Raw genomic sequence first — 16,723 nt, forward strand, 5'->3', positions numbered from 1 at the left:
GAGCCGGTTTCGGGGAAGACTTTGCGAAGTTTATCTTCCACCCCAAGCGTGAAAGTGTATTTACTGTTATCTCCACAGATTCCTTGCAGGCTGAAAGGGACGGACCCTTGATGAGCAGGTCGTTCAGATACAGTAACACTACTACTCCCCGTGAGTGGCGAATGGCCATGACAGCCGCCATGATCTTGGTAAAGCCCCTGGGGGCAGTGGAGAGTCCGAAGAGCAAGGCAACGAACTGGAAGTGTTCCTCGTGAATTGCAAAATGCAGGAACTGCTGGTGAGATGGGCAAATCGGAATGTGAAGGTAAGCGTCCTTGATGTCGATGGATGCTAGGAACTCTCCTTTTTCCATGGAAGCGACAACTGATCGGAGAGATTCCATTCGCAATCGCCGAACCGTGACAAACTGATTTAAAAGTTTGAGATCCAGAATGGGTCGCATTGTGCTGTCTTTCTTTGGAACCACAAAAAGGTTTGAATAAAATCCTCTGAACCTCTCGTGATGAGGGACCAGAATGATGACTCCGTCCCTTAGAGCCTGAACAGCCCGAAGGAAGGCTCTTGTCTTTCCCTTGGGCAGAGAGGAAAGGAAAAAGCGAGTTGGAGGGGGAGAGGAAAACTATCTTGTATCTGGAGGACACCAGGTCCCTGACCCACTTGTCATGGACGACCGCGAGCCAGGTGTGGCTGAAGGAAAGTAGGCGACCGCCAACTTTGTCGGCGTCCGCCGGATACTGCAACAAGTCATTGGTTAGATCTCGGAGATCTGGCTCCCTTGGATCCAGAAGCCCTAGGTCTGGGTTTCCAAGAGCGGTTACGTCTGTATGAGACCTGGGAGCCTCTGTCGCCGCGTGGAGACTGACCTGATCCGGAAGAGAAGGTAGAGGATAACCAACCGGAGTTGTTGCGAAAAGATCGAAAGCGCGTCGGCTGTTGGTTAAGAAACGACCAAGCAGCTTTTTGTTGAGGGAGGAATTTACTTTTTCCCCCGGTAGCATCAGAAATGAGCTGATCTAGTTTCTCTCCAAAAAGATGACCCGTTAGAAAGGGGAGACAAGTCAACGATCTTTTAGATGTGGCATTCGCCCACTAGTCGCGGAGCCATAGGGCTCTTCTAATGGAGATCGCATTAGCGGCAGTTTGAGCAGCGCAATTGGCGGCATCAAAAGAGGCGTCCACTACAAAGTCCGCTGCGTGAATTATCTGTCTGGTGACCTTGGTTGCCTCCGGAGGAAGATTGGTGCCCTGGAAGGAAGTAATCAAGAGCTCTGCCCAAGAGGCCATTGCCTTAGTGACCCAAATTGCCGTGAAAGATGGATAAAGCGCTGCTCCTGAAGCTTCAAAAACTGAACAGGCCAGGTAGTCAATCTGATGATCGGAGGAGTTTCTGATTGAGGAACCCTCAGAAACGGATAGAAGCGTTTTTGAAGCAAGACGCGATACAGGCGGGTCCACCAGAGGGGACTGTAACCAATCCTTCATTATGTCTAGATCAAAAGGGTATTTAGCCCGAGTAGACTTTAGCCCTGTGAACCGCTTATGCGGACGATCCCTATGTTTCTGGACAATTTCCTTAAAGTCCGGATGGCTGGTAAATAACCTGCGTGCGGGCTTGGTTTTCTTAAGTGAAATAGGATGTGCTGGAGCGGGAACATTATTCTCATCCAACTTCAGAATCCTGTTAACTGATTCTATAAAAGAGAATCAAGCGACTCTTGATCAGTTGGGGGATTCTGAGGGGCTGACGTGTCAGATTCAAATTCAGAGTCGTGCTCGCTGAGAACTCCAGGAGAGGGAGAGCGAGAGACAGGAGTCGCAGATGCAGAGGCGCGAACGGGACTAGGGGAAGCGTCATGGGTCCACTTTCTAGAACCCCGACCATCCCTTGAACGAGTACGGCCCCTGCTGGTGGACAGCTCCCGCCCGACGCCAGAGCCTTCCTCGGGGGCTAAGGACGCCTTCTGGCTTAAAGATTCCTCCCGGAGGGAGAATATAGCCTGGGTCAGAGACTCCACCGACCGTGACAGGGACGCATCCCACTCAGGGGAACTAAACGCAGGAGGCCCGTCAGCAGCGGCAGCGAGGGGCGATTGAGCGCAGGCCGGGTCGCAGTCAGTGCATAACGGATTAGTCTGTGCACTAGGTAAGGCAGACTTGCAAGTGGTACACACGGTAAAAAACGCAGTGTGCTTTTTAGCAGCCCGTTTAGATTCCGTAGATTGAGACATAGCTCTCCTGAAAGGGTTAACGGCAGAGTCTGCTGCAGCTGCAGGGAACGTGCCGGGAAGGGGTTAAGTTTTAATCTGAGGGCAGATGCAGCTTACCCGGTCCTATGCTGTGTCCCCCGGGAGGAATAGTGGTGGCCCTGCGGTGTCACCCGGTATCCGGCAGATTGCTCGCCTCACAGCTCGTGTTCAGAGCAGGCTGAGGTAAAAGGATATGGTCCCCGAGACTAGGATTGCGCGTCTCGTCGTGGATGAGAGGCGCCAAGGCGAGGGGGTGGCGATAATAGCGCAAGCTGCACTATTCAAATTGCGGCCTAGTAGGCCGGGGGCTAAATTTTTGAGCTTACCCGTAGTAGGCACCGGTGGGCGGGGCGGCGCTATTGAAATTGCGGCCTAGCAGGCCGGAAAGCCGGGGACTAAATTTTTCAGGCTACCCGCGGTAGCGCTGAGGGGAGGGGGGCCGCGCATCATCAGCGCTTCTCCCGGGGGACAGGACCCGACCCCATACCTCCACTCCAGTGCTCAGCGCTGTCCGGCCATCCATGCAGGCTCTCATCCTCCTGGGCTGATGTAGCAGAGCTGGAGTTCTTAAAGGAGCCATGCTCAATCGATCCTCCCTATGATAGGGGGATGGAGAGCTATGGGGCTGATTCAGGGCCTACGTAAGCGCTGTCCAGTCTTCTCCATTCCATGTGCCTGCCCTCATATCCGTGGATTACCGGACTCCGGTCGGAAGGATCATCGCCAATTGCTAGAGGAATCAGCCCCAAACGTCGCAGGAAAGTGTGCGTGAAGGGTTACTCCACGTGCTTGCCTGTTGTTGGTTCGGGGGAGAGCGGGCCGTAGAAAGGAACAGTCGCCCCCTTCACTCCATTAATTAAAAATTTACAGAAAAATTCAAAAATAAAAACGGTGGGGTCTGAAACCAGACCCAATTGCCTCCTACAGACACTAAGCATGAACGGGAGATATCTCATCCAGTGAGGGGGTGTATACTGCAGGGGAGGAGTTAACTCTTTTTCTGGTTTGCCTAGTGTCATCCTAGTGGCAAGCAGCATAACACCCACTGTCTCTGTGTCCCTCAATGAGGCGTAGGAGAAAGCTCGACCAACATTCAAAATTGACCAAAACATCAGCCAGAAAGCATTGGCACCGAGATGTGGTCTGTGGTCCCCACCTGCAGAACCACTCCTTTTATTGAGGGCGTCTTGATAATTGCCAATAATTTCCATCTGTTGTCTATTCCATTTGCACAACAGCATATGAAATTGATTGTCAATCAGTGGTGCTTCCTAAGTGGACAGTTTGATTTCACAGAAGTTTGATTTAATTGGAGTTATATCCTGTTTAAGTGTTCCCTTTATTTATACACTGCTCAAAAAAATAGAGCAACAGTGGGCGATTCAAATTTATATTTGTACATTTTTTTTTTTTATTTTGTCCCCTTTAAGGTTAGAGCTGTGTTACCTGCAGCTGAGGGGCATTTGTACTCTGGGTTGTCACTTACTCAAGCCCCGGGGCAGATTCCCAGGAACCATAGGTGCTTGGGCCACCAACCCTTAAATTCTTCTTTCAGGTGCGAGCTTGCACATGCAGCGTTTACTACCTAAGGCTGTGGTGCAAGCAACGCTGGATTAGGCCTTTATGCTGGCCAGCGCCAGCATCAAGGCATTATTTGCAGACAAAGTGACTCCCGTCATGAAGGCAGTAGTCTCACCGCATCCTACATAAAGTAGTTCTTGGCATTTATGTTACAGACAAAGCGCACTGCACACAATCAGAAATGCAGAAGACGTCCTTATAAGAAATATTTCTTCTCTTTTCTCTTCTTATTGCTATTTAGTTTAACAGGTTGCCAATTGTCTTTTGCAAATTATGTATATACAATGATCATATTTTGGCAGTCTGCAATCAACAGGTATACACAGAACCTGTTAAGATCACCAGCTGCTTCTGGGTGTTTCCTGTCTTATCCTGCCTTGGTGAGAAGCGCCTGTGTTATTTTTGTCTTTTGCAAACTACTGTTGACACTGTTGTTTGTTTTCATGTTACTACATAATTCTCTATTTCAGTAGTTACTATTCCATATTGTGTGTTCGTTTGAACCTGTTGATATGTTTGTTTTAGTTGTGTACTGTATTATAAAACAATAAAGATTCTGAATAAGAAATGCAGAAGACTTATGATCATGTGCAGTGCACCTCTCTGAAGCTGGCATGCGTCCATCAGGCTTCAGAGGATCAATGATGCAAGGGGAAGAAGCCGCGTGCATGCTTAACCCCTTTCTTACTGATGACAGAACAGTACGTCATCGGTAAGGTTCCCCCGCTTTGAGGTGGGCTCCGGCGGTGAGCCCACCTCAAAGCTGCAACATGTCAGCTGTTATGAACAGCTGACATGTGCCCGCTATAGGCGCGAGCTGAATCGCCGTCCGCCCGCGCCTATTAACTAGTTACATCCCGCTGTCAAAGCTGACAGTGGGCATTTACATAGCATTTCCGGCCGTCGAAAATGTGTAGCACCATATGTAGCAGAGCCGATCGAGTATTGCATGCTTCAAGCCTCCCATGGAGGCTATTGAAGTATAAAAAAAAAAAAGTTTAAAAAATAAAAACCCTAAAAGTTCAAATCACCCCCCTTTCGCCCCAATCAAAATAAAATAGAAAAAAAATCCCACATACACATATTAGGTATCACCAGGTTCAGAATGGCCAGATCAATAAAAAAAAAAAGCATTAACCCGATCGCCAAACGGCATAGCGGGAAAAAAATTCAAAATGCCAGAATTACGTTTTTTTGGTTGCCGCGACATTGCATTAAAATGCAATAACGGGCGATAAAAAAAGAACGTATCTGCACAAAAGTGGTATCATTAAAAACGTCAGCCCAGCACGCAAAAAATAAGCTCTCACCCTGCCCCAGTTCACGAAAAATTGAGACGCTACGGGTCTCAGAAAATTGCGCAATTTTTTTTTTTTTTTTGCAAACTTTGGAATTTTTTTTCACCACTTAGATAAAAGAGAGCCTAGACATGTTTGGTGTCTATGAACTCGTAATGATCTGGAGAATCAATGGTAGGTTAGATTTAGCAACTAGTGAACCTAGCAAAAAAGCCAAGCACAAAACAAGTGTGGGATTGCACTTTTTTTTGCAATTTCACCGCACTTGGAATTTTTTTTCACGTTTTCGAGTACACGACATGGTAAAAAAAATTTCCCGTTTTCGAGTACACGACATGGTAAAACCAATGATGTAGTTTAAAAGTACAACTCGTCCCGCAAAAAATAAGCCCTCACATGGCCATATTGACGGAAAAATAAAAAAGTTATGGCTCTGGAAAAAAGGGGAGTGAAAAACGTAAACGAAAAATCGAAAAAAGCTCCGGGAGTGAAGGGGTTAAGGTAAGTGCACTGCTAGTGATGACACCAGAGCTTGTAAGTTATGTCATCACTAACATGCTTTACTGCAGGCTAGTTGATCACACCCATTTATATCCCAGTTCAGACCTTCAGGTTTTTTTCAGTCTGTCTGCACCATGTGCATATAAAGGTGTGGCTTGTCTTTCCTTGAGCTGGGCATTATATTCATGTGGTCTCCACTAGTTAAGCCCAGTACTTGTCAGTCCTTATCCACATGTATGTCACCTGACAAACGGGTTTATAATATTAGAGTTAGGACTGTCCCAATTACGGACACTGTGGAAAGGTGGGATGGCTTTCGCATTTTTTTTTTTTTTTTTAAATCAAAAACATGTTAACTAAATACCATATATTATTTTCTTGCACTACGCTATTTACTGCACGGTATTTAATCATTATGTTTGTCTGTATTTTTCTGTTCAGTGGCCAGTGTGAACGTGCGTTTATATGCTGAATGCATACCAGTTTACATGCCATTTCAGACTTTTTTTGTGTTTTTTTTTTTTTTAGTGGGCCGACTAGTCTAGGGACACGAACGCACCAGCGACTAGTCAAAGGGTTAATTTACATACCATAAACAGATTGTAGAAATATTTTTCCTTAAGATCTGTTTGTGTAATGTAATACAGGGACTGTTAGGCAGAGAATTGGTGTATGCAGACACAGCTGCTGGTGGTTCTGGAGGCACGGGGGACCTGACAGGCTCCCCTTAAATTTTTGACCAAATATAGCAGGGTGCTCTTAAGTTGATAATTTTGTACAGCCTGCGAATGATTGTATAAATATTCAAACGACTCTTGGCAGAATAAAGGTTCCTCAACACTGCCTTAGAAGATCACTTACCATTTACCAGCAGCCATAGTGCTAATCTGCTGGTTTTCAAGGCAGGTTCCCTTCATGAAAAGAAATGGTATGTGTGTGTCCCAGTGAACAGTATCAGGTTGGCCGTCTAATGATGCTAACTAATGCACCAGTGAACAAATAACGGCCATTTTTCCCATCAGTTAAATATCACATTAGAATTGTGCTTATGAGTAGTATTTAGCTGCAGATTAGCAATATGGCCCCAGGTAAATTCATGACAGGTTCCCTTAAAGCAAATAGCCAAGTTGTACAGTTTATCCTTACCTGAAAATCACTCTTCTTCCAACCTTCCTTTTCTAGAGGCCTCCGGAGCTCCTTATACCCCCAAACAGTCTGAAGGCAGAGACCAGCAGCACGAATCTCTCTGTCTGAGTGTGCACTGCAAACAGAGAAAGGTCAAAGTTAAAGGCGTATTCTCGGAATCTGAAGTTAGCCCCTATCAATGGGAATGGGGTCTTGAATCTCAAGTACAAGGCTCTGGAGAACCTAGTCAGCTTGACCTACGTTCCATTCATTGTTTTTTGGGACAGCTGGAAATGGAGGACAACAGTAATACTTTCTCCGGCAGTGACATGGAAAATGGAATTTTCATTTTAGTAAAGGTTTGGTTACAGAAAAGCTAAAATTATTATGGTCACATGTTGCGTTTTCAATATAGACAAAAAAAATTGTATTTTTTTGCAAAATCGGCAATAAAATGTGCCATAGAAACCGGCAATAAGTAGAAATAAAAAGCAACAGAGTTCTAAAAAACGTGGACCAGATAGGCCAAGGAAGAAATGAAAAGAAATCCATGTATCAGCCATTATCTCTGTGGTAAGCCCACAGAGATAGATAAGCCTGAAGAGCTGTAAATTCAGATGGTATGGAAACATTGGCTAGATTGGCAAAGGAACCCAGAGGGGAATGTCTAAAAGGATATAGGTTAATTTGAAGGGGAGACAGATGTACAAAAGCTTGGAGAAAAAAAAACGATCCACATGATAGTGAGAAAACCAGGGTAACGCGGCATATCTGGTAACTGTTGAAGAATTAAAAGGGGGGCCCCCAACTCCTTAAGTAGAAGCTCTAGATCCCCAAGGCTCCTGGCTTCCTGCTGTCTGGGGTTGTGAAGTGGAGGTTACTATGCTCCCGTTTGACAGTTCAGACCAGTGGCATTATTGTACCATGGGCCCTAAATCTGCTCTCCAATGCTACAAGCAGAGGCTGCTTTGCTTCTGCAAAATCTGAAGAGGGCAGTGGCAATGAAGCTGGCTAAAATTGACACTTAGGGTACCGTTACACATAGCGATGCACCAGCGATCCAGACAACGATATGGATTGCTGGTGCATCGCTAAGTGGTCACTAGTGAGCTGCCACACAGGCAGATCTCACCAGCGACATCGCAGGGGTCGGTACTTACCTGTCAGACGCGGCGATCCTGACGTCCTCCCGCCCGCGTCCACGCGTCGCTCGTCGTCACAGCAGGAAGCTGACGACGAGAAATGATCCAGGACCTTCTCGCGCGACCAGCGATAACCAGCGGGGGAGCCGGTCGGAGGTAAGTATCACATGTAGCGATATCGCTAGCAATATCGCTGCTACGTCACAAAATTGGTGACTTAACAGCGATATTGCTTGCGATATTGCAGTGTGTAAAGGGGGGCTTTACACTCCACAATTACAGTAGCCCCAAGCCATAGGAGACTGATGTCTGACCGTATAGCCTATACTGCTGCTGCCAGCAGTGAATTATGCACGCTAGGTCAGTGTAAAGCCTCAGATGATCCATGATGCCAAAACATCTAAATGAGGCTTTATTGCTGCATATACCAAGCGCATTAGAAGATATGACTTAGTCAGTGGTTACAGAGCTTTGTACATTCAACTTCAATGTGCAGAACACAATAACCAGTGATCGTCATGGACTGATGTGCTTTGTTGACGCAGCGGTAAAACCTCACAACACACTCATGTATCAAACCCGAAAAAGCCTCAACACTGAGATCCACTCATTGTTCACAGCACGGCAGAGTGATCGTATTGATGAAATATTAACACGGTAGCAGTGATGTGACCAATCCTGTGGATGAGTGATAAACGGGTTGCCCAGTAAAAAGTTAACAACTGACATCGCCAACATAGGGGCTGCTATTGTGTTGTCAGCATACAGCCGAGGTCAAAACGTGTGAGACTGACACATTTTGGTTCTCACACAGTTTGCTCTGTGTTTTTAGATGTTTTAGACAGGTGTCTTTACGGTTACTGAAGTACAATTATCTACATTTCATAAGTTTTTATAACTTTTGACCAATACCTCAAGTTTATATGAAAACTCCATTAGTGCGGACCCTTGTTTTTGAAGAAATCCAGAGTTTTTTCTGGCAGCTGGATATCACCTTAACAGCAAATCCTGGTTGATGACAGCCGACTCTTGCCTAATCAGTGCTTGGGAGTATATCACAATTTCTGTAGTTTTGTTTTTCCACTCACTACTTGAAGACTGATCACAGGTGCTCAATGGGATTGAGATTTGGGAGTTTCCTGGACATGGACCCTCAATCGCATTGTTTTGTTTTAAGCAGTATGAAGGGGTCTGAATCACACAAAAATAGCTTTACCACAGTCTATACCTGTACGTCATGTAAGATTTTTTCTCTCTGATTAAGCACCCTTTTGGGACATCTGGAAGAATGATTTTTCCAGAGAAGAAAAAAGGAGAGCTACCATAAGTCTTATGTCATACCAACAATAAAGAATCCCGAGTCCATTTATGCGTGGGTGCTTTTAATCCGTGGAGGGGGCTCACTCACAATGGTACCCAAGAACACATCCATGAATACAAAACGGTATCTAAACATCCACATCCATGAATACAAAATGGCATCTAAACATCGTTCAAGAGTAACATCTACCAACCATCCAAGAGCAATTCATTGATGAACAATGCTTTTTACAGCATGATGGAGCAAAAAGTCTCATGGCAAGAACTGATAACCAAGCGGATTGGTGAACAAAACATTGAAGTTTTGGATCCATGACGAGAAAGCTCAACTTTTCAAAAACCAGTTTAGTACGCCTGTTCAATCCTTAAAAATCAAATGTATAAACAAGAACAGAGAAACTGTGAAACTACAAGCATTGGTTAGACAAGAATGGATTGTCATCAGGATGGATTTGGCTCAGAAGCGAATATCCAACTACCTGGTCAAAGGGCGCAAGACTTGTAAAATAAGTGACAAAACTGGAAATATTGAGTCTTTAAATCAGCTTGATGCCTTTATCAAGAGAATATCTAAAAATGAACATTTGACTAAGATCCAAACACCATCAAAGCAGTAAACTTTGTGAGAACCAAATTTTGTGTCAGCCGCAAAACTTTTGGCCACAACTGTAGTCCCGCAGTCAGATATTTTCTCTCTTCACGTCAATTTTGGTAGCTAAACATCCTATAAAGCCAGTTTCACACATACTGATATTTCCAGTGTCCTTCTGTGTAATACTTGTGGCATACATGTGGCAACCGTGTGCCACATAAGTACCAAACGTACCGGCGCCTGGGAAGCAATGGAGCAGTTAGCACTGTTGCCCTGTGCCGAGTGCTTAAAGGGAATCTGTCACCCTTTTTTTCAAAATATGAGCAGCCGGCACTGTTGAGGGCAGAGCAGAATACTGCAGTGCGCAGGCGCCGGACCTCTCTGACCTTTTCCGGTGTCTGCGCACTGCAGTTCTCTGAAATTCTGGAAATCAGTGGAAGTAAGGTGATTCCAAACTTAGTATTTAATTTTTATGCCTAAATGTGGTGACAATCTTTTTTCAAAATAAGTAAAAGATGAAAAATCTGCAATTCTGGCATATATTTATTCTGTTAACAGGGAGTTCATGGTTTGGAAGATCTAATGTGTGATTTTTTTTTAATTTCTTTATTTTTCATACTTCTGCAATATTTAATAGTCTTTAAGGAGACTTTAATCACTTACATAATACAATGTGCTACTTTGAATGTAGTTTTCCTTATATCTATACTAAGGAGATGTAGACACCAGGACTCCAGATCATAATGCTAATACTCACCCTCCCTTGTTAATAAGTACAAGTCTCTCAATTCCTTGGCTCTCTCGAAGTTTCTTAGCAGCCTCTAGGTTATTGGTGATAACTTCTTGAATAGTTCCCAGTACTGCCACAGTTGTTTCATCTGCTACCGCAGGAGACTGAGGACTGGGTAGACGAGCCACCAGGCTACTTAAGGCATGTTTACCTGTATGCAACAGCAATGGAGAAGAGAACAAAAAAAAAGTCAAACAAAGAATAAGTTTCACATTATCTTCCAAACCAGCTTTGGATTCTGATGCATCACATCCCAAAGTCCCACAGCCTCACCTATTAGCTCTCTGTTCCGGCTGTCTCCACAAAGGTTGCGCAGTGCTCCACAAATGGCACGTACAACACGCTCACTCTCATGGGTCAAATGATCAGCAAGTGACGACAGACCTTTCTCCTGACGGACAGCAGCACGAATAGAGCGGCCATACTGTGAAAGCGCACACCACAAAACATCAAATGTAGTGCAAGCACAATGACAGTGAATAACAAAAGCCATACAAAGAATGCACCAATACAAGAACAATCTAAAAGGTTGTCTCTTGAAGAAAAACAAACGTACTATTATAAGAAAGTTAGTGTATGAAATGAGGTTTTATTTAAGCCTCTGTTTTTCATGCAAATATCTACTATGGATATTTTACAGAAAAAGGTTTCTCAAGTCCTAAAATAACCCCAAAAGGTCATGGATTTGGGATTCCCTTACTACTTTACAAGAATTGTCAGTGCGTTTGGAATGGCTACATGAATTCTTCTAGAAATTCCCTCAAATCAAGGCATTTTGGTGATACTCTTGAAGATTGTGAGCCCTCGCGGGCAGGGTCCTCTCTCCTCCTGTACCAGTTATGACTTGTATTGTTTAAGATTATTGTACTTGTTTTTATGTATACCCCTCCTCACATGTAAAGCGCCATGGAATAAATGGCGCTATAACAATAAATAATAATAATAATAATAATACTCAAGGACTAAATGTTACAAAGTTTTTTGGGTCTACACTTTTGTTTCTTAGTGATAAACAATGCATTTAGTTCAACGTGGTTTTACAGTTAAGGCCTGTTTCACACTTCCGTTTTTTCAAATCCGTCAAAATCCGTTGGTTTCCGCAAAAAAACGGATCCGCCATTTTTTGCAGGATCCGTTTTTTTGTCCCATAGACTTCCATTAGTGGTTACCGCGGATCCGTCAAAAAAACGGATCCGTTTTTTTAAAAACGGATCCGTTTGCATCAGTTTCCGTCAAAAAAACGGAAACGGATCCGTTTGGCGGACACAAAAACGGAAGTGTGTAACAGGCCTTAAAGGGAAACTTAGATTCACACTGATCGAACAACAGACAGCATGAATCAAGACACCGGCTGCGTTATTTTCAGAGAAAAAAATACAGTACTTTGAAACCTGTTCGGGGAGTTAGGCGTCTCGCAATACTAGTGCTATTACACTGGCTGACCCCCACATCTCCATCCGTTTAGCAGGTCTCTCGCTGGGTTTATATATAAAAGTAGAGATCGGTCAGTTAACTGGTGTAGGGCAGGGAGACACACCAGGGACCAACCTCAAGCTAGTCCGCTGAGATTAATAGTCCCCAAATGGCTTTTCAAAGCAGGTTTACTCTGACACGGCACAACTGCAAATCATTGTTTGGCTGCATGAATCTGATAACAGGCATCCTTTAGCCTCTTTAATTTGCATTTTGAAAGAAAAAAACCTGAATAAGTGACTGGTGGAATAAAAAAAAAAAAAAAAAAAAAAAAAAAAAACAAACAAACAAATGTTACAGCAAAATCAAGCTCATACACAGATTAGATTGATAGTAAAAAAAAAAAATCCTCCCCAAAAAATAAAGAACTGTTTGGGGATTTTTTTTTTTTTGTAAGTCGGGACATGGCAATGATTTTTCAAAAAAATGCTACAAGTCCATTAGAACTCCTGACCGCTCTCAGTTACTCCTTTCCATATCTCAATTTTAGAGAGAGGGGAAAGTGGTTGTACACAGGTGTGCAGTGGAGAGGGGAGAAAGTACCTCAGAAAAGACAGAAAACCGGTGGAGGAAAGCACACAGAGAAAATAAGGATACAAGTGCAGGATAGAAGCGGTGCTGATATAGAAGCAGTGAAGGCAGCAGTGCATGTGAAACACAAAGACCTCACATCCAGACTATATTCCTGGACTCCCACAGGAGAAAAATGTGAAGCTTGGACCAGACTACCAACTGTTTGTCAGTTTGTAAAAGACACTAACATATGTAAAAAACAAAAAAAACAAAACAATTTACATCAAAAATTTCCACAGTTTTATTATCCAAGCTGCTTTTTAAGCAAGACTGAGTAAATTAACTAGTTCAAGATTAGGCCATTTATCCCAGTTCCTAAATAGGCAAATTTTCAGTTTTGTTTTTTTTTTTTTTTTTTTTAATTAACATGCAGTTTAAAGAGCCATTGTTTTCCATTCAGATTTTCAAGCAAATTTTATATTTTTTTGTGATACATGGGGCTTTATATTTATATTACTGTCTTTTCTGCCGATGTTAGGCAGTAGTTAGTGAAAAAATTACAGCACTGTGTCTTTTTTAAGACCCACATTAAGACTATTAAAATGCATTTACATTTTTTCCCCCATTCTGTAACAAATTTGTAGATATTTATGTAATAAATAGCATGCTCATTTATAGTTTGGGTCTTTAAGGATTCTCGCTCTTTTTATGGCGTTAAATGGGAGAGCTAAGGCTGGTTTCACATTTGCATATGGAGGAGCAGCGGAGGGATGCTTCTTCCCCCATGAGGCCTGCGTACCCTATCTTTAGCATTGGGCATGCAGGCCTTCGCATGTGTCGTTTTGAAGGTGCGGCGCCTGCACCAAAAAGCAACACATTGCGTTCGGCGTAGGTCGCCGCACCGTCAAAACGACGCATGCGGAGGCCTGCATGCCCAATGCTAAAGATAGGGTACGCAGGCGGCATGCTGACGGAGGTGGAGCTTCACAGAGGAGTGGTGGCAGGGGGTGGAGCTTCAAGGAGGAAGTCCGCATTCCTCCACAGCTCCTCCATACGCAAATGTGAAACCAGCCTATGTGAGGAGATAGTTTTAAAGTTTGGGTAAGTCGTTAAAGTTGTGGTGATACTAATTACCGTATAAAACGACCCTCAACTTTTCCAGTTAAAATATAGTTTGGGATATACTCGCCGTATAAAACTACCTTCCAACGCACATACGGTAAAAAAAAAAAACAAAAAAAAAAACAAAACACATTTACTTGAATGGGGGGCCCGAACATCCAGTGTTTGCTGCGCTGTAATGTGCATGACAGCAAACACTGCTTATGATCGGCAGTGAAATTATCCCCACCAGTCAGAGAGCCAGTTCCCACGCTTTCAAAAGACAGCGGGAGCACTCAGCTGTGATCGGAGGTATAAAGTCTCAGCTGAAGGGACTACTGCTCTCATCAACCGACACCCGCTACCCATTAGCCGTTCCTGTTGTCACCTGATAATACAAAGGTGACCTCAACCCCACAAATATGAACCCCACTTGCCACCACTACAGGGCAAGTCGGAAGTGCTGGGCAAAGCGCCAGAATTGGAGCATCTAATAGACGTGCCTTTTCTGGGCAGCTGCGGGCTGTTATTTTTGGGTTGGGGGGGCAATATCCATGGCCACTTACCAGCCTGAGAATACCAGCCCCCAGTTATCTGCTTTAGCAAGGCTGGTTGTCAAAAATGGGGAGGACCCCACGTTTTTTTTTTTTTTTTTTTTAATTATTTAATAAAAAATACAGCGTGGGGACCCCTCTATTCTTGACAGCCAACAATGCTGAAGCTGACAGCTGAGGATTGCAGACCCCAGCTGTGAGTTTTATTTGGCTGGTAATCAAAAATACAGGGGCACCCACACAGTTTTTAAAAAAATAATTTATTTAAAGAGCAGGAGCAGCTGATGGATACTCTCATCCGCCGTTCCTGCTCTCACTGTAATTAGCGACAGCAGGTGTTGGATGATGGGTGCAGTAGTCCCATCCGTTGACACCAGTGGCCAAAGGTGAGCTTTACACCTCCGATCACAGCTGAGCGCTCACGCTGTCTTTTGACAGCGTGGGAACGCGGCTCTGACCGGTGGGGATGATTTCATCGCCATTCAGAAGTGGTGTTTGCAGCGCTGTCATGCACATGACAGCGTGAAAAATAGAAAAAATAGAATAGCCAGCTCATCAGCAACCACCGCAGAGACCTCGGAACTTAGAATCAATGACGAGTAAAAAAGAATCTGTAGTTCCAGTTGATGGGTATATCCAATTAGTACATTTGTTCCAATACCCATCACAAACCGCTTAGTGGGAACACGGTCCTTCACGCTACTAGTAGCCATAACAAACATACAATTAAATCTATCCCTGTGGGAGAATATACCAGAATTTAACGGAATTGTAGCTGTAACTCTGATTTGGAGAAGGAATTTAAACAGGTTTCGGAAAAACTAAAAAAGCGCAAATACCCGGTGTGGATGTTAAATATAGCTCAAAATATAGTCCACAAAAAAAAAACCACGCGGAATTAATCATGTCAAATACTGGTAAAAAATTCAACAAGGAATGGAACACTAAACCATATGTATGCTTTCAATACAGTCCCCAATTCAATCAGATTATAGGAATTATAAACAAGTATCTACCGATACTTTATGAGGATGATAAATTGAAAGAGGTGCTTAGTACAGGGGTTAATGTAGTATCCAGACGAGCCCCGACTTTGGGCAATAAAATATCTTCTAGCATGTTTTTTCTGCAGAAGAAAAAACCCTCACAAAATTGGTTGAAGTGTGTGGGCTTTTACAAATGTGGTTCTAATAAGTGCAAAACTTGCACACATGCAGTAATTATTAAGGATTCTTTTGAAAGTAGTGATCAAAGTAAATTTAAAATTAAGAGTTATATTAACTGCAATTCCACTAATGTAGTTTACAGGATTTTTTGTAAAGTGTGCAAATTGTCATATGTTGGTTGCACCTCTAGGAAACTGAAGGATCGCATAAGGGAACATCTATATAATATTACTAGTAAAAAAATTGCGGACAGAAATGTATCTGCGGCTTCCCAACATTTTATTGCTCAACATGCTAGGAGTACTAGCAGTTTCCAGGTTCATGGTATTGAAATAGTTAACACTCCGTTTAGGGGAGGTGATGCCAGAAGACGACTTCTCACAAGAGAAGCCTATTGGATATATCGTTTAAACACGAGATTTCCATATGGTTTAAACAAACGAAACGATCTAGCGCTTCACTATAATTAAATTAATGCGTATATGGTATTTGGTACAATAGGCATGAATAACGGTTAATCTAGCCATTTTATTTTTTTTGTTATTTCCTCTAGTTTTATATATGTGTTTGTCATGTGACTTTATGTTGCCATACTATTGGTTTGTCCTTCTTATATAGAAGTGTGTGCAGAGGAACTGACATGGCTTTTGATAAAGATCGCACAGATCGAAACGCGTAAAGCCTGAAACCTGTCCAATGTGTATTGGCATATCTTGGAGAGACCATTTTGTCATTTGACATTTTGTTTTACGGAATATGAATAAAGCAAGTTTAAGTGGTTTTAACGCAGCGTGAAAAATACCCGATGTTCGGGCAGCCGAACCCGAACAGTACGGAACTTTACTGTTCGAGTTCACCCATCTCTACTTCTGAGGACTGCAGTGAAGTGGCGCAGGCGCGCATGTGCGAGATCTGAGAGGCAGAAAAGGAGGGTACAGGAAACAAGGGCGGGCCAGACGGGTGAAAGAAGCGTGTTTTTCTGGTCACAGCGCATCTCTTTTTCTATACCCCGGCGTCCCAGACGCCTGCAGCATGCTCCATTTACATCTTCACGGTGAGGCACCTCCTCTGCTTGTCATCGGGACCGCTCCCCCCACCATTAGCGGTGACCGCAGATTGCTCCGCACCCGCCCTATAAGACGACCCCCGACTTGAGATTATCAAGGGTTAAAAAGTAGTCTTATATGCCGGAAAACATGGTATATACAGTATTTTTTTTCTATTTGTCTTTATAAAAAAAAAAAAAAAAAAAAAAATCCTCCCTATTTTTCCAACTTTTTTTTTTTTTTTTTTTTTAAGGACACACACTTTGCTGGTTAAG

At 43.5% G+C, this 16,723-nt stretch overlaps 1 protein-coding gene across 3 annotated transcripts in view; it reads right to left on the reverse strand.

Moving 5' to 3' along the window:
* The window catches only part of LOC141073470 (catenin delta-1-like), a 152,705-nt gene that overhangs the window by 35,463 nt on the left and 100,519 nt on the right, over positions 1-16,723 (reverse strand). For all 3 annotated transcript variants that reach the window (XM_073560704.1, XM_073560703.1, XM_073560705.1), the window contains exons 12-14: positions 10,869-11,019; positions 10,563-10,746; positions 6,773-6,887 (exon numbers count right to left, since the gene is read on the reverse strand). In XM_073560704.1, the coding sequence (XP_073416805.1) occupies positions 6,773-6,887; positions 10,563-10,746; positions 10,869-11,019 (450 nt within the window). The remainder of the gene's footprint in view (positions 1-6,772; positions 6,888-10,562; positions 10,747-10,868; positions 11,020-16,723) is intronic.

This window comes from Dendrobates tinctorius, unplaced genomic scaffold (assembly GCF_039654945.1).
Source record: "Dendrobates tinctorius isolate UK_male_01 unplaced genomic scaffold, ASM3965494v1 ptg000302l, whole genome shotgun sequence".
Taxonomy (NCBI): domain Eukaryota; kingdom Metazoa; phylum Chordata; class Amphibia; order Anura; family Dendrobatidae; genus Dendrobates; species Dendrobates tinctorius.